The 24,517-nt window shown below is 45.5% G+C and overlaps 1 protein-coding gene across 1 annotated transcript in view; it reads left to right on the forward strand.

Annotated features, from left to right (window-relative positions):
* Positions 1–24,316, forward strand: part of FAM178B (family with sequence similarity 178 member B) — a 235,287-nt gene extending 210,971 nt beyond the window's left edge. Inside the window, exons 13-15 of the mRNA XM_060251835.1 lie at positions 14,946–15,023; positions 15,841–15,993; positions 23,957–24,316. Coding sequence (XP_060107818.1) covers positions 14,946–15,023; positions 15,841–15,993; positions 23,957–23,977 — 252 coding nt within the window. The 3' untranslated portion in view covers positions 23,978–24,316. The remainder of the gene's footprint in view (positions 1–14,945; positions 15,024–15,840; positions 15,994–23,956) is intronic.
* The last annotated feature ends 201 nt before the right edge of the window (positions 24,317–24,517 follow it).

Raw genomic sequence — 24,517 nt, forward strand, 5'->3', positions numbered from 1 at the left:
AACTCTACTAGAAAGAGAAGGGGAGATAGTGATACAAATGTGCTCAAGGGCCAGCCAACCAGCTTGCAGTGCAGTCTATATAGCATCCTTCTGTGGGTTCCCCATTAAATCAGGCAAGCAGACTCTCCTGAATCTAGTAAGATAAATGGCTCCAGTAATAATTAGCAATAATTAAGGTTGCCAGTGGACCACAAAAAGGCTGGCTTACTCCTGTGCCCTTGAGGGCAGCTGTGTCTGCCAGAGCGAGCATAGCTTTTTCATGGACGCTTAAGTTGCTCAAAGCATGTGCTCTGAATTCCTCCCCCTGCCCCCCAGCATATTTAAATTTAATTTCATCACCACATCTTCATGCTTCTACCAATCTTCTGGGTTTCTTCCAGCTCTTTTGCTGTTTCTTCCAGTTGAACTTTGGCATGAAGTTTCCTGGATGATTGTATCCAAAGCAGTTTTGGGAAATAAAGGGAGGGAAGGTGTGGATTTCTGCAGCTCCCCAGCCACATCCACTGACATATCCCCTTCCACTTGCCCTCTCCCCCCCTACACACACTGATGGCGTTTTTTGCTGTGTGTGTGTGTGTTTTAGTCAAAATCACAAAAAGCTGGATGTGATCAGTACTTTGTGCAGATCAAAGCAGGCTTTGCTTTTGCATTTGCCAGTTTTTCAGCTGGTTCCTGTAGCTGTGCCTTCAATAGCAATTTGATGTGGGGAAGCCAGCAGGTGGCCATGTTTATGCTGTGAAAAGTCTCACTTGCTGATATTTGTAGATAAAGCTGTGATGAAAGGCACAACAGCAAGTCAGTTCAGAGGGGTTTCTCCCCCCCCCCCTCTCTGGGCATCACTATATGAAAATAAGCTTCATCATGAACTAATAGGGTTGCCAAGTCCAATTTAAGAAATATCTGGGGACTTTGGGGGTGGAGCCAGGAGACATTAGAGGTGGAGCCAAGATCAAGGCTGTGACAAGCATAATTGAACTCCAAAGGGAGTTCTGACCATCACATTTAAAGGGACAGCACACCTTTTCAATGCCTTCCTTCCATAGGAAATAATGAAGGATAGGGGCACCTTCTTTTGGGGCTCATAGAATTGGACCCCCTGGTCCAATCGTTTTGAAACTTGGGGGGTATTTTGGGGAGAGGCACTAGATGCTGTACTGAAAATTTGGTGCCTCTACCTCAAAAAACAGCCCCCCCTCAGAGCCCCAGATACCCACAGATCAATTCTCCATTATTTCCTATGGGAATAAATCTCCATAGGGAATAACAGAGTTCCCATCAGACATTTCCCTCCCCTCCCCCCACTTTCTGATGACCCTGAAGTGTGGGGGAGGGTCTCCAAACCGGGAGATCCCCTGCCCCCACCTGGGGATTGGCAACCCTATGAACTAATGCCTGCAGTTGAAGCACCTGTTAAATGCAGAAGAGCAAATGCTGATAAAAGAGCTGGCAATTTTGAACATATGAAGCTGCCTTATACTGAATCAGACCCTTGGTCCATCAAAGTCAGTATTGTCTTCTCAGACTGGCAGCAGCTCTCCAGGGTCTCAAGCTGAAGTTTTTCACACCTATTTGCCTGGACCCTTTTTTGGAGATGCCCGGGATTGAACCTGTGACCTTCTGCTTCCCAAGCAGATGCTCTACCACTGAGCCACCGTCCCTCCCCGATATATAAAATCAAGGCAAATTAAAGTAATGAGTTGGATAGTTGGGTTGGGAGTGGAATTTTAGTGTGCATAAGGACTTGTATTTGTGCAGTGGGTTGGTTTTTATTCCAAAACCAACAACATCACCCTAATTCTTTACCTGTGACTACTTTCAGGATCGAATCTTGGGGAGGGTGTGTGTGTGTTTAAACTGACTCTGCACCCATGATTTTCATTGCAGTTTAAAGCAATGGAATTTAGCAAGCTGAAGTTTTTCTCACCACTTTATGTTGAGGGGCGGAATTATTTGCTTTCTTTCTGTGGGCTGGCCTGCTTTTAAAAACTTAGGACAAGACCTGTAAAAAAGTTATAACTCTGTGTCATAGATCTGCTTTTAAAACTTACTCAAGGTTGCCAGTCAAGGGGGTGGGGACTGATTCTGTATGCTCCACTGCCTTTACCAATCTTCTTGCTGTTCACAAATTGGAAGGTGATCTTTTCATATTGTGAGTTAAAAGGGCACAGATTCATTCACTTGCTAATACTGGCAGATCTTACTTCTGCTAAAGTGCACAGCTACAGTGACAGGTTGGAAAGTTGGCAACCCTGGATCCACAAAGCATACTGTTTTCACCAGTGCAATTCTCTGGATTGTGATTTTGCTTTAATTTTTTTATAAAGGAAACTGAGATTATCAGGATGGTGTGTTCTAGGCTAGATGCCAAAGATGTGTAGAACAAGTAGGTAGGTCTCTTCTTTATCTGTAGAGCTCCCAGCACAATGGGACCCCCATCCCACACTGAGAGTTTTCAGAATGATATTGGAATCCCCTCCCTCCTTCCACTCCCAATCCAACTATCCAACTCATTACTTTAATTTGCCTTGATTTTATATTTTCTTTCATGCTTAATTAGAGCTTTTTTAATTGCTCAGAGGTTCTTGGCTGCAAGGCAACAGGGGAAAGTATAGTATTAGAAAAAGGAGGGGGGAGAAGATACACATTTATTAGCATTTCCTCATTGTTCAACAAAACCAGGAACAAAACAGACTACATTCCAAAATCTATTATTATATATCTCACAGTATGGGCAATTAAAAATAACCCTTCCAAACCTCCCCCTTTTATCCTCAGCTGCCTAATTAATTATCCTTCAAATAACTGCACTTTACGTTTCTTAATCGTGTGTGGATATCTGAACATTATGCATGAGAAGAAGGGGGGGGGAAGTGTTTGGCATGAGCTATGGCTTAGAAAGCAGAGCAAGCTGGGAAATGCTCTCTGGGGTTCTCAGGGCTTTTTTTTTGTAGAAAAGCCCAGCAGAAACTCATTTGCATATTAGGCCACAACCCCTGATGCCAAGCCAGCCGGAACTGCATTCCTGTACATTCCTGGTTAAAAAAAAAAGCCCTGGTGGTACGAAAGGAGAGAAAATGGGACAGAGTAAAATGTCCTATGAGGGAGAAAGATGCCATATCATGGAGGGGATAGGCTTTGGTTTATTAAGATCCCAAGTAGTGTGTTGAGCTTTTTGGTGGAGGTTTTGGTGGTAGATAGCTATGCAAGGTGGAGGAATTTATCTCCGCATTGTAGGTTGTAACCTGTCCCTAGGGCTTGGAGAAGCTTGCATTGTTTTGTAAAAGGTAGTTGGGAATTTTCTTCTAGAAGTCAAGACGGCTTCTTCTTTTGAGAGTTCTTGTCTTCTTCCTGGCCAACTGCTTTCACTGGCTGACTCATTTGTATTTTTTTTTTTAATTGCTGAATTAGCAGGAGGTAAACCTGGTCACCTACCTACATATATTTCTGGGAGACCTGCCTTTTCTGGGGGAAATGTACCTTAGTAGGAGATGATTGATGGGAAGGGGAGCAACTTTATTTATTTGATTTATATCCTACTTTCACCGCCGAAGCAGGCTCGGCAGCTTACAGGCAAAAAACACTTACATAAACCAATTAAAACAGGCATAAACATTAAAACAATAAGAACATTGAAAACAGTACAGGTGCTATATCAAAAACAATCTGAATGTATTAATATCATTAATGGTAGTGGAAAACAGCCTATTTCATGTCTTCATGACCGATTACATCCAGATGTTCCATAGAAGATGGTCAAGTCACTTTGTTCAATGTAACAGACTCCGTTTTAATAGTCTTGACTTTATTCTCTCTGTGCTCTTGTCTCAATTCAAGTCTCTACCCTACCTTGGATCTGCTGTTTGATTTGCTGGGAAAAGCTATAGATACTTGTATGTTTATAAAGATTGACAAAGTGGAGTAGATGTTGTGGACTGCTGCAGACTGCATTTTCACATCCCTGTGGATGTTTTCAGCCATTTTAAAAAACTGCAGGAGATCCCAGAACTGTCAGGGCATGTCGAGTTTAGCCCTGTTCTTTGTTCTGGTACTAGAGCCCCAGAGTGGCTCAAAAATAGAAAAATATGCAAGGTTAAAACATTTAAACAACTCAAACAGTAACAAAGGGAACACTGAAACAGCAATGTGAGAATGATAAAATTTTGGAAACCCACAAAGTGGATCTTGATAAATACAACAAAATTAACTAAAAGGTTTCTTGGAATAATGTTGTCTTAATTGTTTGTCTACCAGCCAGTTGGGAACAAACAAAGAGGGCTTCCTAGATTCCCTATTAAGGCTGCCCACTTCCTTTTCACAGCCCACACTTCACACAAACTTTTTCTAATAAGGGGGAATCCAAGAGACAATTAAACGTTATCTCAGAGCAAATGTGTGTTTGCAGCTCCAGAGATAAGGTGAAATGCAGGGAAAGGGCACTTATAGAAAGGATCAGTAGAAGAGAAGCTTAATCCTTCCTCTGCCAGCTGATATTTTCTTGCAAAGCCTCCCAGTTGGGTTTACTTTTCGTTATAGAGTTCAGCTGGGGTGCCAGCGTTCCCTCTAAGCTGTGGCATATTCTGGGCAGAAATCTCATGAGCCAAAAGATCTACTAGCCTTAAAGTTATGAGCAGGCCCTCATTTTAAATATATATTTTTATTTAAGTTTACAAACATATACAAGCATAATGCTTCTATAAGGATAGATCTGGCCTCCAGAGACCGGGTCCACCCATCCTAGTCAACTATTGGGTGGACTTGGCTGCTGGAGAACTGTAGGCTTCTGTGCATGATAGCATGCCTTAGAGGGAACACTGGACTAGTGGCACTTGTAGAAAAGGCCTGAAGCTGCCCTATACTGAATCCGAGCTTTGGTCTACCAAGGTCAGTATTGTCTTCTCAAACTGGCAGCGGGGTCACCAGATGTTCTGATTACTATCTGATCATTTTAACTGGAGATGTCAAGGATTGAACCTGGAGCCTCCTGTATGCCAAGCAGATGATCTGTCTCTAAGCTACAGACTCTTCCCAGTAGAATTACCAGCCTCACAGTAAGTCCTGGTGTTCTCCTAGAAAGCAGCTCATCTCCAGACAACAGAGATTGATTCTCTTTCCAGAAATGGAAGCTTTGGAGGGTGGACCATGTGACATCACATCTGTGCTGAGCTCCCTCTCTCCTGAAGCTTCCTCAGGCACCAGAAATATTGGCCAGTTTGTGATGAGGTAAGAGTTTCTTCTCAGTGACCATTTCTCCTTTGCAAGTGCCTCTCTAGCCCCAATACTTGTGTTACAAGGAAAAGGGGAGGTTGGAAACTGTCTTCCCTTCATAACATCTAACATGGCCCTTCATAGGCCTGGCCTAGACTAATCAAGGAGTGACCTTGGGTCAGTCATAACTCTGTCAGAGCTATTCTTTCAAGAGCAGTTTCTGTCAGAGCTCTCGCAGCCCCACTTACCTTACAGGTAATATTGTGGGGAGGGGAAGGGAAAGGAGATTGTAAGCCACTCTGAGACTCCAAATGAAGGGTGGACTATAAATCCAATCTCTTCTCCTTCTCCCCCTCCTCCTCCTTGCTCTGGATAATTACCTACCTGCTAGAGTTGGGAAATTCCTGGAGACTTGGGGTGGAGCCTGGGGAAGGCTGGATTTGTGGAGGGGAGGGGCCTCATCAGTAGGCTTCCCAACCCCCCCCCCGCCCTGCTGGGGGACCCCTGGATTAGCAGCCTCATCCCCCGCTAGCCAAAAATCTGGAAGCGGGGTGGGGGTTGGGAAATGGCGCGGTGTCTCTTTCCTTGCCTGCCTTCCTCCCTTCCTCCAGGTCACAAAGACCTGCCCACCGCCGGCCTGCTATTCGCTCCAGTCCGGCCTCCCTTCGCGAGGTGCAGGCTGGGACTCGTAGTCCTTGCGTCCTCTCCGGCTGCCACAGACGTCTCCTCAGGGAGTCTGGCCGGCGGAGGGGGGGGAGTTCTGCCCCCAGAGGACCATGTGCGTTTCTACCTCCGGAGGCTTCAGTCGCTGATTGAAAGGCTTCTTCTTGGAATGGGGTGTCTGTGTTACTTTGAAAAAGTTGGCAGCAACTCGTGAGTCCCCCTTCAGTGTTGCCAGAAATGGCGGGGGGGGGGGGGAGTCTGCTGAGTACTTCATTATTCTCTATGTGGAGATCGATTCTCATAGGGTATAATGGGGAATTGATCTGGAGGTTTCGGGGGCTCTGGGGGCGCTGTTTTTTTGAGGTAGAGGCACCAAATTTTCAGTATAGTATCTAGTGACTCTCTCCAAAGTATCCCCCAAGTTTCAAAACGATTGGACCATGGGGTCCAATTCTATGAGCCCCAAAAGAAGGTGCCCCTATCCTTCATTATTTCCTGTGGAAGGAAGACATTTAAAAAGGTGTGCGGTCCCTTTAAATGTGATGGCCAGAACTCCCTTGGAGTTCAATTATGCTTGTCACACCCTTGTTCCTGGCTCCGCCCCGATGTCTCCTGGCTCCACCCCCAGTCTTGAATTGGACTTGGCAATCCTATTCATCAGGCTATAATGCCATACAGTGTGAGAAAAAGACCCCTAATTCCAGAACATCGTAGTCACCCGTTTGGTTGCCAGGGTGCCTAGAGACTCAACTCACACACATCTGCCAGGAAAACGTGGGTTTTGTCTACTAAACTGGAAGGGACTTATGAGTACTAAATATTGTAGAATATTATGAAAGACATCCAGAAAAAGAAGTAGCATTATTCTTTGCAGATGCAGAGAAAGCATTTGACAATTTAAGTTGGGACTTTATGTTTGCGGTAATGGAAAAAATGGAGCTGGGAGAAAGTTTTATAAGAATAATAAAAGCAATATATTCTGAACAAAGGGCAAGGTTGTGTATAAATGCAGATCTTACAGAAGATATGAAAATTAGCAAAGGTACTAGACAAGGCTGTCCGCTTTCACCACTGTTGTTTATAATGACTCTTGAAATATTACTGATGCAGATCCAAGAAGAAAAAGATATAGAAGGTTTAAGAATAAAAGGATTTACTTAGAAATACAGAGCTTTTGCTGATGATATAGTGTTTATAAATGAAAACCCCATACAAGTTACACCTTTGCTGTTAGCTAAAATGCAAGAATATGGGGAGTTGGCAGGACTTTGTATACAAGATAATGCATGGGATGGAGAAAGTAGAGAAAGAAGTACTTTTCTCCCTTTCTCACAATACAAGAACTCGTGGGCATTCGATGAAATTGCTGAGCAGACAGGTTAAAACGGATAAAAGGAAGTACTTCTTCACCCAAAGGGTGATTAACATGTGGAATTCACTGCCACAGGAGGTGGTGGCGGCCACAAGTATAGCCACCTTCAAGAAGGGTTTAGATAAAAATATGGAGCACAGGTCCATCAGTGGCTATTAGCCACAGTGTATGTGTGTATATAAAATTTTTTGCCACTGTGACACAGAGTGTTGGACTTGATGGGCCGTTGGCCTGATCCAACATGGCTTCTCTTATGTTCTTATGTATAAATAGAGAAAAATCAAAAATTCTGTGTAAAAATATGCAGATGAACAAGCAACAAGAATTACAGGGACTAACGGGCTGTGAAGTCACTTCTAAGGTAAAGTACCTAGGGGTGGAGATAACAATGAAATATATTGATCTGTTTAAAAATAATTATGAGAAATTATGGCGTAAAATGGATGAAGATATGCTAAAATGGAACAAGCTTAATTTGTAATTGCTGGATAGAATAGCTGCAATTAAAATGAATATCTTACCAAGAATAATGTATTTGTTTCAAACTATTCCTATTGTGAAGGATGGCAAACAATTTGATAAATGGCAAAGGATAATTTCAGAATTTTTGTGGGCTGGGAAGAAACCAAGGATTAAAGTGAAAATTTTGTCAGATGCAAAAGAGAGAGGCGGATTTCAACTACCAGATTTAAAATTATATCATGAAGCAGTTTGTTTAGTGTGGATGAAAGAATGGATAACGCTGTTAAACAAAAAACTTTTAGTGCTGGAAGGTCACGGAAATAAATTTGGCTGGCACGCATATTTGTATTATGGAAAAAAGAAGATGGATGGTTTTTTCTCTCACCATTATATAAGAAGTAATTTATTAAATACATGGATGAAATACAAGAAATATGGAGATGAGAGAAGACCGTTATGGATAGTGCCAGCTGAAGTAATAAAAATAACGGCTGAGATAGGTGAAGAAAAGTGGCTGCCATATAAAAGTGGCTGCCATATAATTATTAAAAATACAAAGTGGAAAAATAGAACTAAAAACTGCTGAAGAAGTTTTCTATCCAAAAGAAGATAGAATTTTAATCTGGTACTTGCTTTCAGCTGCTAGGACATTGTATGCGCAGTTGTGGAAGCAAGAAAAAATACCAGAGAAATGGGATTGGATTATAAAAGTTATGACATGGAGTGAAATGGACAAATTAACAAGAATATTAAGAGACTATTATTTAGAAGTTTTTAAGACGGGAGTGGAAAAAGTTTAGAAGATATGTAGAAAAAGAGTGGAAAATAAAAGGACACTGGACAATTTTTGATAATGATTAAGTTTTAAAAAGAAGAATATAAATTTTTGTTTTAATAGTTAAGGTAAAGTTGTAAGATACAGATATAGATTTATTACCATATGTTACCAATAAAATTGTTTTATCATCTAAAAAAAATGAGTACTAACAGCCACAACGTTGCAGCAGCACTCCGTGTCTTTCGAGGAGGGCTAACCAGGAGAACAGATGGTTTCCAATCGCTCCGTGCGATTCCCATCTCGGCCGTTGTAGCGGAAGAAGTTGCGCCGCCAGGAACTGTCCAGGCAAGTGGTTTCCAGCCTTGACCAGAGAATCCATCTTGGGAGGCTAACACCACCAGCAGCTATCTTCCTGCAGTGCAAGACTACATCCCAGCAAAGCGGGAGGCTCACGTACTCAACAGATGTCACCTATGCATAAAGCCATCAAGCTTATCTTAGGCGTGGATCCTGCCAGACTGCCTAAGCCTTTGTCTAACGGAACCCAAGACAAAGACTGGTGCCAACAGAAGACTGAAGAGGAGGAAGAACATCTTCACCTAGAGCCAAGTGTCTTTGTCTAGACCGGGTGTTACCCTAGGTAGCAATTTGGCCATCTTTTGTCACCTTTTTAGATAAGTTTGATAGTTTTAATCACCCCCATTCCAATCATTTCTCCCATTCTTTCTCTTAATGGTCATCCTGGAGCTTCCCACTTTGTCCCATTGTTACCTGGAAGTCCAATCAGGTAACCAGGGCCAAGTCTCCTCATTGGCCGGATATGGGCATCCAATCAGGTGCCTCCAATAAACTGGCTGTTGGCTACTGCATAAGTCCAGCCCTTATGGTCATTGCAGAGCCTCCCCTTTTTCTGAGGTCATGTACCAGCTGACCACTGTCATCCGCCCCTGTACCTCCCATCCCCTAAGGGCTCAAGGTAGTCCTTATAACCTGTGGTCCAGCTCCACACAGGTGTGCATCTAGCAGTACCCCAGTTCCGCTCTCTAGATACATCCCCGATTCTTGGCCAGTTGAGGGTCCCCTCCCCCTAGTCCTCGTTCGTCACCATTGGAGCCTTCCTTGAAGACTACGATTGGTAAACCCTGTTTGTCCATCCCTGTGTTGTCTCTGTATTTCTCTCTATTTTTATTGGGACTATGTGTGTGTTGTATGTATTCATTGCCTTGTATGTGTGTTCTATACTTTTCTACAATAATTTTTAAATTTTTTTACTTAATTAGTGTCGGCAAATTTAAGCAATAATTTCTGGACGTGTATCCTGTATACATAGATTCAAGATCCTTTTTAAGCCAGGTGCCCACCTGTCAATTCCCCAACCTCGTTTTGAGGGCATTTTGGCTGACAACAGTCCACTCTCCAAATCAGCCATTATCTCCGCAGGAACTGATCTTTTATCATCTGGAGATCTCCAGGCCCAACCTGGGGGTTTGTGAGCCTACTACCCACCCTTGTTTTCCCCTCACATGCCCTCAATTTCTACTTAGATTGGCTCCAGATGAAATCTTCCTCTTTCAGCATCCTGGAATGTGTCAGCATGGGCCGGCAGCTCCCGACCTGCTCCCTTTCTGGCTGTGGGGGTTGGATGAGGTGCCGAAAGGGAAGAAGGCACAGCTCCAGGAGACCAGCAGCCTTAAGGAGCAGCCTCATTTTACAGACAATCTGACTCACATGGCTTTAATGAATTATGTTCTGCAAAACAGCAGGTGACAGGCTGAGTTATGTTTTTACAGGATATACTTTGCAAGGAGTTGTAAACAATACAGGGCAAAAGAGTTCATTTCTGCAGAAAGAAGTGCTGGAGCTCAAGCTTTCCTATACACCACTCTCAGCTTGGTGTTGTAACTCCCTGGTCCCAGATTTGTAAATGGACTATAATTATTGAATAAGTGATGGAAATGCACTGTGCACGTGCTCAGAGTCACTCTCATCTTCATTATTTGTTCTCATGCTCCATATAAAGGCAAGCACACAGCATTTAAACCATCAATGCAGTACAATGGTTTCTTCCAGTCAATAAAGAATTTTCAAACATGTATCTGAGATCCTTAACTTGCACCATTCCATTTCTTCTGAGCTGACCTTGAATGGGTAGGTAAGAGTCTTTTGTGTTCCTTTTCCAAAGCTGCCCAAGTAAATTCTGATGCATGGTGTGCTTTCAGTGGTCAGCAACAAAAAGGGAGAGACAGTGGCTCAGTGGTAGAGCATCTGCTTGGTAAGCAGAAGGTCCCAGGTTCAATCCCCAATATCTCCAACTAAAAAGGCAAATAGGCATGAAAAACCTCAGCTTGAGACCCAGGAGAGCCGCTGCCAGTTTGAGTAGACAAAACTGAATTTGATGGATCAAGGGTCTGATTCAGTAGAAGACAGCTTCGTATATTCAGCATCACTATAAAAATAGCAAAAAAAATGCTTAAAAGGCAAAGATATTTTGGAATGTTTCCAACACAACCATCTTTGTTGCCAAAGAGGCAAGCTCCTTCAAAACTGGCTTGCCTCTTTAGCAATTCAGGGATTGGATTGATGATGAATAAATGTATACATAGATAGTTTTAAGAGGGGGGGGGGAACCCCAAGCATGTTGCACATTCTGCTAGTGCCAGTTGGCAGGATGTATCAGAGAAGGGAGAGGCACAAAGTCACCTCGAGCACTTTAGAATTGGTAGGATAACAGAGGGTTGCACCCACACACACACTCCTAAGCTTAAGCCTGTCTGTCCTGCAATCTCTTAATGCCATTTGCCAGCATCCACACAGCAAACAGCTTTACCTGAAAACCTCTTTACCTGTTGACCTCCACCACTAAGCTTGTGCAAGACGGTATGGAACAATTCCCACTACCCTGCATTGCTATCTGGGTGAAAGATTGTCAGCACAGGCTAAACCTTCCAGGGACTTTGCAAGAACTGGGACAAAAAGCACCTGGCTCTGTAAAAAGAGCTGACTCCCAAGCTTTATGCAATGGGAAGCTCTCTGATGCATGGAGAAGGGAGGTGGAGCCAGAGCATAACATCTTTATCCAGGGCTTTTTTTGTAGAAAAACCCCCAGCAAGAGTTCATTTGTGTATTAGGCCACACCCCTTGACACCAAGCTAGCCAGAACTGCATTCCTGTGTGTTCCTGCTCAAAACCCCCCTTGTCTTTATCTCACTTCAGATACTGGAATTCTTCCCCCTCCCTGACATGAGTTCCTCATAATGGGGAATCCTGTTTTAAGTCCCCATCGGCTAATCAATGTCTGCCATTAAATTAAGGCAGATCTGCAAACTGAGAACTGGATCTTGACACTGAAACACATCAACATCACTCCAACCCAGCCCCAGATTTAGGTGTACGGTTTGTGTGTGATGGAAATTAAATTGAGGCATTTATTTCAAATGGGGAGAAACACTGGAAATATATTTATACCACACCTCTTAGGTTTACAGTATCATTCTCTGTCATTTTCAAGTGATAGGGGACTTTATGACTTAGCAACTGCAGGGCCTCTGGATCACATCCATCCCACTGAGATGTGTTACATGAACACCCACCCCCTCATTTGCATGCAGTTATCAGCCTAGGAGGAAAGGGGTGCTTGTGTGTAAAAACAGAGCTGCCTGGCAGGGTCACATCAGGGGCAGAGGTCAAGGCACTGGTTCATTACCCCACTTCTGAAAAATGGCTGCTGACTGTGGCTGAACTAGATTTCCCAATCTTCCATGTCAGGGAGAAGCAACCATTATTGTATAGTGCAGGGGTGGCCAACGGTAGCTCTCCAGATGTTTTTTGCCTACAACTCTCATCAGCCCCAGCCATTGGCCATGCTGGCTGGGGTTGTTGGGAATTGTAGGCAAAAACATCTGGAGAGCTACTGTTGGCCACCTCTGGTATAGTATATAGAGCATAGAGCTAGGATGAAGGGGGAAAGGCAAAGGTAGTCCCCTGTGCAAGCACTAGTTCTTTCCGACTCCGGGGTGACGTCGCATCACGATGTGTTCACGGCAGACTTTTTATGGGGTGGTTTGCCATTGCCTTCCCTAGTCACCTACACTTTCCTACCAGCAAGCTGGGTACTCATTTTACTGACCTCAGAAGGATGGAAAGCTGAGTCAACCTTGAGCCAGCTTCCTGAACCCAACTTCTGCTGGGATTGAACTCAGGTTGTGAGCAGAGAGCTTGGACTGCAGTACTGCAACTTTACCACTCTGCACCATGGGGTTCCTAGCCTAGGATAAAGGAAACCCAGGTCTGGAAGAGGAGGGACCCTAGTGGGGCAAAGTAGTCATTTGTTCCAGAGGATCTGGTGTCTGTCACCTGGAGATCAGTTGTAATCCTGGAAGATCTCCAGGCACCACATGGAGGTTGGCCACATTTCTACAAGGCTCACAGGACTCAGAGTACATACAACAATTCCATTAAAAATGTACTTTGTAGAGGGGATTTTCAACTGGCTGCTTCCTCCTCTCCAGACTAATGGTTCTCAGTGGTGGTAGTTGGCAGCAGAGACTCCATATTGGGCATGGATCCAGTAGAATTGCCAGCTCTGTGTTGGGAAATTGTGGGGGGTTGGGGGGCTGTGCTTGTGGAAGATCTCCAGGCCCCACCTGGAGGTTGGCAACCTTAATTCCACAGGCCCAGTTTGTCCCCATGTACATGGGTGTTGAGTTCTGGACATTGGATTTGCAGCACATGGCTAATCCTCAAGACCCAGCAAGGACAAAAGGAAAATGTAACGTGTAGTTGGGCCCTTAGCCCTCCTATCATCTGTCAGGCAAGTCACAATCTTTGTTGTGTGGCTTGGAAGGTTTTGTTTTTCTCCTTATTTCACAAGTTGTTTTTATTGTTTGTCACATATATTCTTCCTACACTGTTGCTGTGCATCACTCCCTTTTATCACATATGCAATCTTTGCTCATTATATGCTCAATTAAGTGTTATATTTACCTCTTCATTCCTCAGTAAACTTTATTGAAACTTCTGCTTGCATGCACTGTGAGGAGCCTCATTAAAGAGCCATATTCCATTTGTAATTTATTTTAAAAATAAATAATATTTTTCCATTTTTCCATTTTTTGTGCGGCAGCTTGCAAAAATAAAAGCTCAGTAATTAAAATACCTTAAGTATAATCTCTTGTCACAATATTGAATGCAGTGACTAAGCATGTGTGCCAGGAAATATTACTCTAGTATCATGAACTCATGAGGTTGCCTGAAGCAAGCTGCAATCTTCTCTGCATCTCTCTCTCTCACACACACATGCACACACACTAATAATATTGACTTTCCTTTTCTGATTTGCATAATGTGTTTGCTTCTGGTAAAGGGATGAGCTGGGGTACTGAAGTCCTAACCAATGGCCACAGTATCTTATTCAGCCTTCAGCTCCTGGGATTTCTCCAAGCTCATGTGCTTTTAGAACACCTGCATCCATAAGCGATGTGAACTTCTAAAATATTTTAAAACTGTGATTATTAGGAAACTGGATTCTGTGTGGCTTGTGAAGGACTGTGGCAGGCCCACAGTTTATTCTCCACTCCTGATGGGTTCATTCCCATATATTTTGTCTGTTCTTGTATGCGTGGATAAGTCCTGTGCTTACACAAGTACTCAGCTCCTAGACTCAACCTCTTCATCATCCTCCAGTAACCGCTTTTCAGACTGGGAGTGGCTGGCACGTTGTGTTTGTGTGTGCGTGCCCACTGTTGTGTGCAGAGCTGTGGCTTCTATGGAGAGGAAAGACTCTCTTGCACAAGGGACTGTGAGTCTGGTGTGGTTATACTAGCTGTGGAGATGGGGACTCTTCCAGAGCTGGGAAGATTGCATTGGGCAGGTGTTGGTCTTGAGGAACAAGAGACAGCAGTCCTGCCCTGTTGCTCCATACTGTGGATTTCTGTTTAGAAACAGAGTGGAGGCTGGCAAGAGACAGCTGCAGAGCTGACTCACCTGGCAGCTGCCAAGGGCTTGGAATGGATCCTGATCTATTCCCCACCCCACCGCCAGCACAAGACTGCTTGTGAGCTGAGCAGAGTTGGGTGTGTTTGGAGGTTTTTTGTTTTTGCAATGGAGTATTAAGGTACACTCGGCACGATTTGTGTCCTCTTGGCTTCTTCCAATGAAACAGGTCCTAAAATGACTACCTGTTCATTGGAGATTTGGGGACCCTTTGACAAAGGTGCTTGTTGTGCAATAGTTTTCTGTTACCTCAAAGGTGGGTTTGGGGTATCAGAGTGAAAGACAGGCAGATCTGGCTCATGTGACACAATCTCTCAGGAAGTTTCCCTGAGCAAGCACTGTTAAAATAAATGGCAACGTTAGGACTCTAGGGGGTAGAAGAAGGGCAGCCAAGAACATCAGAGAAGCAGTGAAGTCCACAACAGAAAGTCTTGCAATGATGTCTGAATGACCTCCTTTCCTCTGCCTCTGCAGGCCTGCTACCTCTGCTACAGCCTCTTGACATTGGCCGGTGTGGTTGTGGGAACCCAGGCTATGCCTTTGAGCAAGCAGGTGAGTCAGGATCCAGGGGCAGGACAGCGGGGAACTGGTTTGGTTATCAGGAGGCTGTGTTCTGCCAAACAGACCCTTCGCTAGAACAAATGACATTTAGTCTGGTGGAGGAAGAAGCTGGCTTCAGCTCAGCTTTGTGGACAGCATAAATTACAACTTCACAGCTATGCTGGGGCCAGGCTCTGCTGGTAGGACACAGAGAAGTGAGAAAGTGCTCACTTGGAGGAATCCTGGAGTTGTGCCAAGAGTAAAGTTCAGTTGCGGATCTCCAGTTTGTAATTAACAATGAAATGCTAATGGCCGCACTGAATAATGGTAGCTTGATGTTCCTCCTTACTTTTTTAAAAAATAAAAGCTGCTGGGGAGGTGGGCAATTTCAAACAGAGAAGCAGGAGGGGAGCTGTAACATGCAGCTTCAAACTGTCAAAGCCATCTTAAACAGAGTTACCTCCTTTTAAGCCAATTGACTTAATTGTGTAATGTGTAGCATAGTGCTGAGTCAATGGTTCACATTCCTCTTCTTCACTGACACCCTTTCACGGCCATCCTGTGCTGAATTTAAAAAACTATTGATTCAACCGGCAGAATCAGACAGTACCATTTTTCAGGGTATATGGGATTGCATATTTGAATGGTCCCACACTAAAAAATAAATCCCTGTAAAAAAGAGGCTTATCCTAATCACAGAATTTCAATAGCAGAATTACTGTCTGCTTGATCTTCACATGGAGGGAGCAGCGTCTGCCACCTTCACCTGCTGCTGCCTTGCAGGTTTCCCATTCTGCCTTTGAACTGTGCATTTCCCTCCCTCCAATAGGGACCACTTCAGCATCTCTGCGTCCAGCTGCAGCAGCACATTGGTGCCAGCATCCGGGATGACCGCTTTATCATGTACAGGACTGAGCTCAAGAACTTGGTTGCACAGACCTATATCAAGTGGCAGGAGCTGCTGTGTCAGAACTGGCTCCAGGTAATGTCCTGCAGGTGAACACCCTAAAAGGAAATACCCTGTCATTTCACTAGGGGAGTGAAAGCCAAACTAGACAAGATGTTGGGAATTATGTCCTCAGGAGTTCCAAAGAGTTTGTGGGTTTTTTCCCTTTAAATCTAAGCTGCACAGGGAACCAGTTCATATTAGGGCAGGAAGAAAGAGGCTTATGCTTTCCCTCCATACTATTTTCTTGAGCTGAAATGGCCCTGCAAAGCTGTTGTTTTCTCCACTGCAGGAAACATAGAGGCATCATGTATGATTCCTATATCTTTGCCTCTGTGGGGCTTCAAATGAGGAAAACAGTAGAGCAGGGAAAGGCTAAAACTCCTCTTCCAGGTGCTGCAGTCCCAAGATGAATCAGGTCTGCTTATAGCTGCTATTTACAAAGAAAAAATATATATATTTGGGATCCCCCAAAATTGGACTCTTTTTTTTTTTTGGCATCTCACTTAATTTGACTCTGCAGTTTCAACTGCACATGACTTGGGGGGCCTCAGTACATGTTACAAAGTCTTCATGTCTCCCACGGCTGTCCCAGTACTTTCGACTGGATATGCTGTGGGAGTTTGGTGCCCAGAACTTACTTCCCAGGTGTGCACAGACCCAATTTGGATTGGAATGGTACCCACAAGGCAGAGCCTTCTCCGGTCCTGTTTTTCTGCACCTGAAATGGCCCTGGGAGCTGCTGTTGTTGGCTCCGCTGTGGAAACTTGCATACACTTATAGCTCATGAGTACTTGTATTTCGAGCCCTGAGCATGTCAGTCATTCACTCAAAGAAAATGCTCTCATGAGGCAAGTTTAGGGGGTACTATCAGGGTGACAGAGTGGTTTGACTCACCAAGAAAAATCCCCCACTGTACTCTTGAGCCGCTCCCATTCACATCAGTGAAGCTTGTCCAGGAGATCTTCTTGGTGGACTTGTGCCACATGTTAATTAGCATGCATGGGCAGCTGCCATCTGGCTGTTCCACCTCAAGCATTACAAATGTTGCAGGTCATCCCTGGGAGTGAGTGAGTGGGCAAGTGAGACCCTGGCAGCTGTGGATCTGTTTCCAGCTGTCTGTGGCTAATCAGACATTACACACCCATCACTGCTTGTGGCAGAACGGCCACCCCAAGCAGCAGGTGGGAATGAGGGGGGCAATGGATCAGGCACACCAGGACTACGCCTGTCTGCTTGCTTCCTGTGCTGCAGGTCAGTAGAGAAGGCTGTATTTTTACTCAGAGGCAAGAGGAAAACCAGTTTGTGATTCGTGCGCTAGAATTTCTAGTGCTATCCATTAACAGCTAAAGAAACCAGGCAAGGAATGGGAACTAAAGGAAAGGCCAGGGAGCCTTGCTATTCCTGTCTTCCCCCAGTTTTCCAGTGACAAAGGAATGCTAGGAGACCAGCACTATTTCCATGGTCCCCTAGCATGACTATTCCTGGGGACTGGAGACTTGGCTGGGAAAGAGCAACCTGACCATGTGTCCAGAATGGCCTTTTAGGTCCAAGCAAAGGAGGCAAGTAGATTTAAGTAATAGGTTGGGGCAGGCTTCCCAGCACAGTTTAAAAGCTGCTTGCAACTGGATGTGTGCATGTGTGTGCAGTTTTTTTTAATCTGCAATGATCATCTTTTTCTGAATCATTGCAAGCAGTAGCAATGCAAATGTCAGTCAATACAGGTCAAATAATTATTTTTTCCAAAAGTTAAAATAAAGGGATCTGTGCTTCTGCTGTGCATACTTAGTACACAGGACCCTTTAGAACCATCATCACTTAGGTCCAAAGTACATGTGACATTGCAGATCCATGACTGGATCCCTTACCCCCCACAAACTTTTAATTTAATTGCAACAGGTATCCATGGAGGAAGGGACTACGGATTGGGATAATACTTCTGTGGAAGGAAGGGTAATCTCCCCCCCCCATCATTTGTGCAGTCAGAAAGCCCTTAGTACAGGTACCTGTACTGTGTGTGTCTTTTCTTTCCCAGCTGGAGCTAAAAGCCCCCCAGGGGAGGCCACATTCAATGTGGAAAACAGTGCAGGATGCTCTTCCACAGTGTTCATTTGCAGTTGGTATCTCCCCCCTAATCTTCCCCCAAATTACTTTTTGCAGCCATATTACAGGTTGAGGAATCCCAGATCCCCAGTATCACATATAATAGGGCCTGTAGTATACAGACTTGGCCTAAAATAGGTCTCTCCACAAGGGAGAGGCCTTAGCTCAATGGTAGAGCATCTGTATGGCATGCAAAAGGTCCCAGTTGTAGGCTGCATTTATAAAAGGATCAGAAAGTAAATAGTCTGACTCAGTACAAGGCAGCTTCATGTGTTCTTCATAAATAAATTACATGGCTGGGGAGGAGAATGACATGTATTCTGGCTTTCCTGAACAAGAGAAGTGAGGCCAGGGATGGGAGGTGCAGCAACCCCCAGAAGTCTTTGAAGTGGCTGCCTTGGGTGTGTGTGTCTGGGGAGCCACTAAAAGGTAGCAAAGAGAAAGATGGACAGATTCAATCCACAGGGATACAGTTCCATGGGGGCAAACCCCATTGCAATGAACAAGAGCTGCATAACATTGATGTACCCCAAAAAACTGTCCTGACTCAATGGGGGACAAAGTGTTAATTGGTGCTTCTCTAGTTGGAAAAAAGGCCCTATGCAGAACAGGCTAAGTAGATTTAGCGGCTGAGATTTGCAGGAAAGGACCTGGCTGGAGATAAGCTCTTTTGGTGAAGGGAACTTCTGAGCAGGCTTACCAGTCAGAAAACTCAGGTGCTGCTTAGCAGTAGGATCCAGGAAACAGTCCCTAACCTCAAGGTGCACTCTAGGGGAAGCCTGCTACTCCCACCCACCCAACTGATTTACAACCTGGTCTGAAGGGAACATCCTTTTATACAAAGTGATGGAAAACAGAAGCACCACCTCCATTATTCAACAAGTGACTCACCCTCCAGGAGCTTACTCTACTTTGCATCCATCCAGTTCCTGCTACTGCCTGAAGCCATAGCTGGGACTGGGGGTGGGGGGGCGTGTTGGGGGGAGGGGAGGATGCTGGTGGGAGCAGAGAGAGGAAATGATGATGTCCATTACTGCAATTCAAAGTGAGGGGTCTTGAAGCTGTTACTGTCTAGTTAATCAGTAATGACTTGTCCTTGCTTCCTGATCTGGTGGCTCTGCTCTTTTAAATCTGATCTGCCAGTGCTGAAAAGAGTTGGATTTGACAGCTACTGGGAGATGCTGCATGGGAAGAGAGTTGCAGAGAGGGGAGAGTATGTGATGTGGGTCTATGGAATGGGAATTTGCATGGTTTTCAGAATGGTTGGGAAGGGACAGGGACAAATTGGACATAGCACCTTTGATATAAATGGTTTTGTTCAGAGTTTTATAAGCAAAAGAGAGAATGGGCTAATCCATTTGCCAAGATGCTGACCATCTAAATTTCATCAATGATCACACACAGCTCCTTTCTGTTCCAACAAGCCTTGTGCAGAAAAGCTTGCCTCTGAGTTATTCATTTTCGTTATTAGCAGGCGAGATATGCCATTTGGATCCACTGTCTGGATCCCTGAATGCCATGGAATGGCCTGACTGTCCATGTGGGTGGAGGGAAAGGTAATCACTCCTGTGTCCAGGATCTCCTTTGGGTACCTGCCTGACCACCCACATAGGCAGTGGTTCTGCTCCAAATCCCCATCCTGACACAGGGGATCCCTCTGGTCCCTAGTAGGGATGTGCAAAAAAAAAAAAAAAATCGGTATTACACGGATTCGGAAGTATACGGCGAAAAAAAATTCGGAATCCCCGTATACTACTGAATACCGTATTCGGAATAGCCGCATATACGGTAGATGCACGGCTATTTCCGAATATACGGCCCTATTATACCCTATGGGCCATTGAAATCAATGGCAAATAGGGTATATTTGAAGCCGCCTGGAGGGGAAGGGGTTTGAGGGAGAGCCCCCAAATCCCCTCCAACCCCCCCAAGTCCCAAAAAGATTGGGCCAGGGGATCCCATTCCAGGGGCACCCAAAGAGGGTGCCCCTATTCCATCATTATACCCTATGGGCCATTGACATCAATGGCAACATAGGGCATAATTACAGGCTACTGGGGGGCAGGGGGTTTGAGGCAGACCTGGCTGCAGCAAACCCAGATGCCAGCTCTCTAGCCCTGCCCCAAACAACACAGGGAGAGCTGGCCAACCACAACAAGCCTGCTGGTTCTGGGTCTCTCACCCAGGTGCCAGCTTCCCTGCCACAGAAAACACAATCTACAGATGCCAGCTCTCCAGCCCTGCCCCAAACAACACGGGGAGAGCTGGCCAACCACAACAAGCCTGCTGGCTCTGGGTCTCTCACCCAGGTGCCAGCTTCCCTGCCACAGAACACACAATCTACAGATGCCAGCTCTCCAGCCCTGCCCCAAACAACACAGGGAGAGCTGGCCAACCACAGCAAGCCTGCTGGCTCTGGGTCTCTCACCCAGGTGCCAGCTTCCCTGCCACAGAACACACAATCTACTCTATAAAAACAAGAAAGTGACCCAGCCCACACAGCCCACACACACCCTCGCCAACCCCCACACCAACCAGAGGTAATTTTAAAAAACCAAAACAAAACCAGCAGAATCACAAAAGGCCAAGCAACTCAAGTGTTTAAAAAGTGGCCTTTCACCAATAAGAAAACTTAGGCCAAATCAGTCAACAACACCCCCACCCCCAAACCAGGAAAAGTGACAACAGGAAAAAAAGGCCAAGCAAAGCAACTCAAGTGTTTAAAAAGTGGCCTTTCACCAATAAGAAAACTTAGGCCAAATAGTCAACAACACCCCCACCCCCAAACCAGGAAAAGTGACAACAGGAAAAAAGGCCAAGCAAAGCAACTCAAGTGTTTAAAAAGTGGCCTTTCACCAATAAGAAAACTCAGGCCAAATCAGTCAACAACAACACCCCCACCCCTAAAACCAGAACCAGGAAAAGGGGGACAAAAGTGGCCTTTTAAACAATGAAAATTAGGCCAAACAGCACTCCCCCCCCAATAACCTGAAGAGAAAAGTAACACAGCAGCAACACAACACAGCAGCAACAAATCAAACACTGAAACAGTAAAAAACTCAACTTTTAACAATACAGGAACTTCCCCCCCCCCCAAAAAAAAAACCCCTTCACCCTAACCCCAAGAAATCCAAGCCACCCAAATCAGGAGAAGTAAAAGGACACTGCATTTTTAAAAGTCCTTTCACTAAATTAAGATATGGGCAAATTAGCAACCCCCCCACCCCAGGCCCCCACCCCCAGCAGAACCTAACCCCAACCCCAAATAGGCTACCCACCCAGTACTCACCCACCCAAATCTGGACAAGTAAAGGGACTCTAGTCCTTTTACCAACAAAAACTAAAACAAGAACCCCAAAACTGTCTTACCTTGTCTTCTCTGAGTCCAGGGAAGTCTGGTAAGGCTGAGTGAGAGAGCAGCAGGCAGCAGCTGAAGCCAAGGGTCAGCCAGCAGCAGCACAATCTCTCTCACACCAACCCACATACACCAACACAGCAATGGAGGAGTCTAGCCAGGAAGACTCCTTAAAAAGGTTCTCTGGCCCTACAGAGAGCAATTTCAAAAAATAGCACTGCTCTCTGATTGGCCAGGCAACTTGGGTATCCAAGTAAGCAAAAGATCAAAATAACAACAATGTAGCTGATGGCTGGGCCATCAGCTACACAACAGCCCTGCAAAGCATGCATTTGCAATGCATTTTGCAAATGCATGCTTTGGATTGGCTGCTGGGGCTCCTCTTCCCCCTCCCCCCCTCCCTGATCCCAGGGAGGCTATGGGAGAGGCGGGAAGAGGCCACTAAAGGCGGAAAAGTAGGCAAGCAGCTCCACTGAGGCTGCAGAAGCTACTTTCCCGCCTTTTCCATTGACAGCCGTATACTTCCGAATAGCTATTTGGCAGTATACGGCGAGCGGTATTCGGCTGCCGCATAATAGGCGGCAATGGGAATCGGCTACGGCCAATTCCGTATACAGCCGAATCAGTGTTGATTTGGCTGTATATACGGTTCGGCCGAACCGAATGCACATCCCTAGTCCCTAGCACTGGCCAAGATTTTTAGAACCTTCAGCAGCAGATTCTATCCCTTTGCAGGTGAGCTAGAATGAAGCCAAAACACATACTCCAGCCACCAGCAGCGTTCATAAGAAGATATTGTCTCCTCACTCCCAATCAACCCACCCCCAAGTTTCTTTGAGTGTGCAGATTAAATAAGCCTTTGCAAAACTACCCTTGGCAGCCTTCTCCTTGTGAGGCATCAGTGGTACAGCCTTTGTCGGTCCCCTGCCCACCCTCACTTAACATGATGCCAGAGCAATCACAGAACCAGGAGATGGAGAGATTTGTCTATGTCACCCCAGCAGAAGGGATGTTAGCATGGTTCTTTTACTTTGCATCATCCTTGATTCATCCCATGCCAAGCAGGAGTCTCCTGCAAAGAGGGATAGATAGCTCAGGATATTTTGGCACCAGGGGCAGAAACACTGAAGGGGGGGCGGGACCCTGGAAGTGCAAAACCTTGCCTGGCGACCTTCAATCACTAGCCCTGCACAAGTGCTTGTCCCCCAGAGAGACTAGCAAATCAGGGTAGAACTGCTTCTCTTCCAAGCTCCATCATCAGAACCTGTAGTGTAGTGACCATCTGAGAACAGCTTCTGACACCTCTTGTGTTTCTGAGGCATCCCACCACCTGAGAGCCAGCATGGTGTGTAGTGGATAGCAGACAGAGTGGCGGACTAGGACTCTGGTAGGGTTGCCAGTCCCCAGTTGGGGGCAGGGGATCCCCCGGGTTGGAGGTCCTCCCCCCACTTCAGGGTTATCAGAAAGCGGGGCTGGGGGGTGTTTCAGTGTCTGCTGGGCACTCTACTTTATGAAGACTTGTCCCCATAGGGTATAATGGAGCATTGAGCCATGGGTATCTGGGGCTCAGGGAGGGGTATTTTTTGAGGTAGAGGCACCAAATTTTCAGCATAGCATCTGGTGCCTCTCCTCAACACCCCCCCCCCCCCAAGTTTAAAAAAGATTGGACATGGGAGTCCAATCCTATAAGCCCCCAAAGAAGGTCCCTCATCCTCCATGATTTCTAATGAAGGGAAGGCATTTTAAAGGAGCATAGTCCCTTTAAATGGGATGGCCAGAACTCCCTTCAGAGTTGATTCATGCTTGTCACAACCTTGGTCATGGCTCCACCCCCCCTCCCAAAGTCTCCTGGCACCACCCCCAAAATCCCCAAATATTTCCTGAGTTGGACCTTGCAACCCTAACCCCGGGTGACCCTGGAAGCTCGACCCATGGAAGCTCGCCAGGTGACCTGGGCTCGCCAGGTGACCTGGGCTCGCCAGGTGACCTGGGCTCGCCAGGTGACCTGGGCCCCATTGCAGACTCTCAGGGCTGTTTTAAGAAAATGACATAAAAGAAATAAATGCAAATTCATCACTTTTGCCAGGTCACTGCTCACCCCTTGTGAAAGCTATAGAATACTGGCCTGCAGTTTGTTAGTGGTACCAACCTCAAAAGAGGTTTTTTTTTTTAAATCTGGTACTGTTCTAAGAGTGTCTTGCAAGAGAGGAGGCAGTTTTTGATTGCTAAGAAGAGATGCTTAAGGGCTCTGGCAGAAGCTCTGCCCCAGAAAGAAGTCCTGTGTAAGGATAAGCTGTGGTTGCTCATCAGGAAGGAAAAGGAACCTTGTATATGTTTGACCTAATCTTAATCTGAAAAAGGGCCCTGGCCAGACAGGGGCTGGTAGTTCTAAATGGGTGCACTTAAAGAAAAGGGCTAGGGCCAAGGCCAGTTCTGCCTGCAAAGCATGTCTTTCTATTGCCCCACCCCACCCCCAAGAGCAAACGTCTGCTACAAGATCTTCCTCCTAAGTGGTTGTATTTGCACTCTTTCTTCTCCTAGGGCCAGAGTTTAAACATCTGATGGGACTCGTCCCAGGGACGCAGCACTTCTCTAAGCAGCAAAGAGTCCAGCAAAGCCGGGAAGGGCAGGGCGGAGGTGTGGGAGGGGGAGCAGGGACAGCTCAGTCCTCTCAAGCCTGAAAACTTCATCCTAAGCAGAGGCGGTTTAACATTTGGGTTTGTAATCTTTTTTTCTATTTTAAAAGGAGCAAAGTTCTCATAAAGGCTAAGCCAGTCTGCCTTTTCTGTTTGTTTAGACAACCTTGTGCCTTTAAGAAGTCTGCTTTCAAAGCAAAAGCTCAGGGAAGGAATATCCACCCCTCCCTGTTCAGAGGCCAAAATAAATGTCATTTTTAATGGATTTTATTTCTTTCTTCCTGGCTGTTCCCTGAGGTTGTAACAGTAAGTACTCTGCCGCATGGAGATGGTCCTACATCAAGGGCAGGAAAAGGTCTCTTTAGAAACATGCCAGTTTCTTTGTTAGTTACAGGACAGCTCAGGGGAAGAATCTGCTGAGAATGGAACCTACCTCCGGGTATAATTAAAAACAAAGGAGGAGAGC

This window comes from Heteronotia binoei, chromosome 12, assembly GCF_032191835.1.
Source record: "Heteronotia binoei isolate CCM8104 ecotype False Entrance Well chromosome 12, APGP_CSIRO_Hbin_v1, whole genome shotgun sequence".
NCBI classification, from domain to species: domain Eukaryota; kingdom Metazoa; phylum Chordata; class Lepidosauria; order Squamata; family Gekkonidae; genus Heteronotia; species Heteronotia binoei.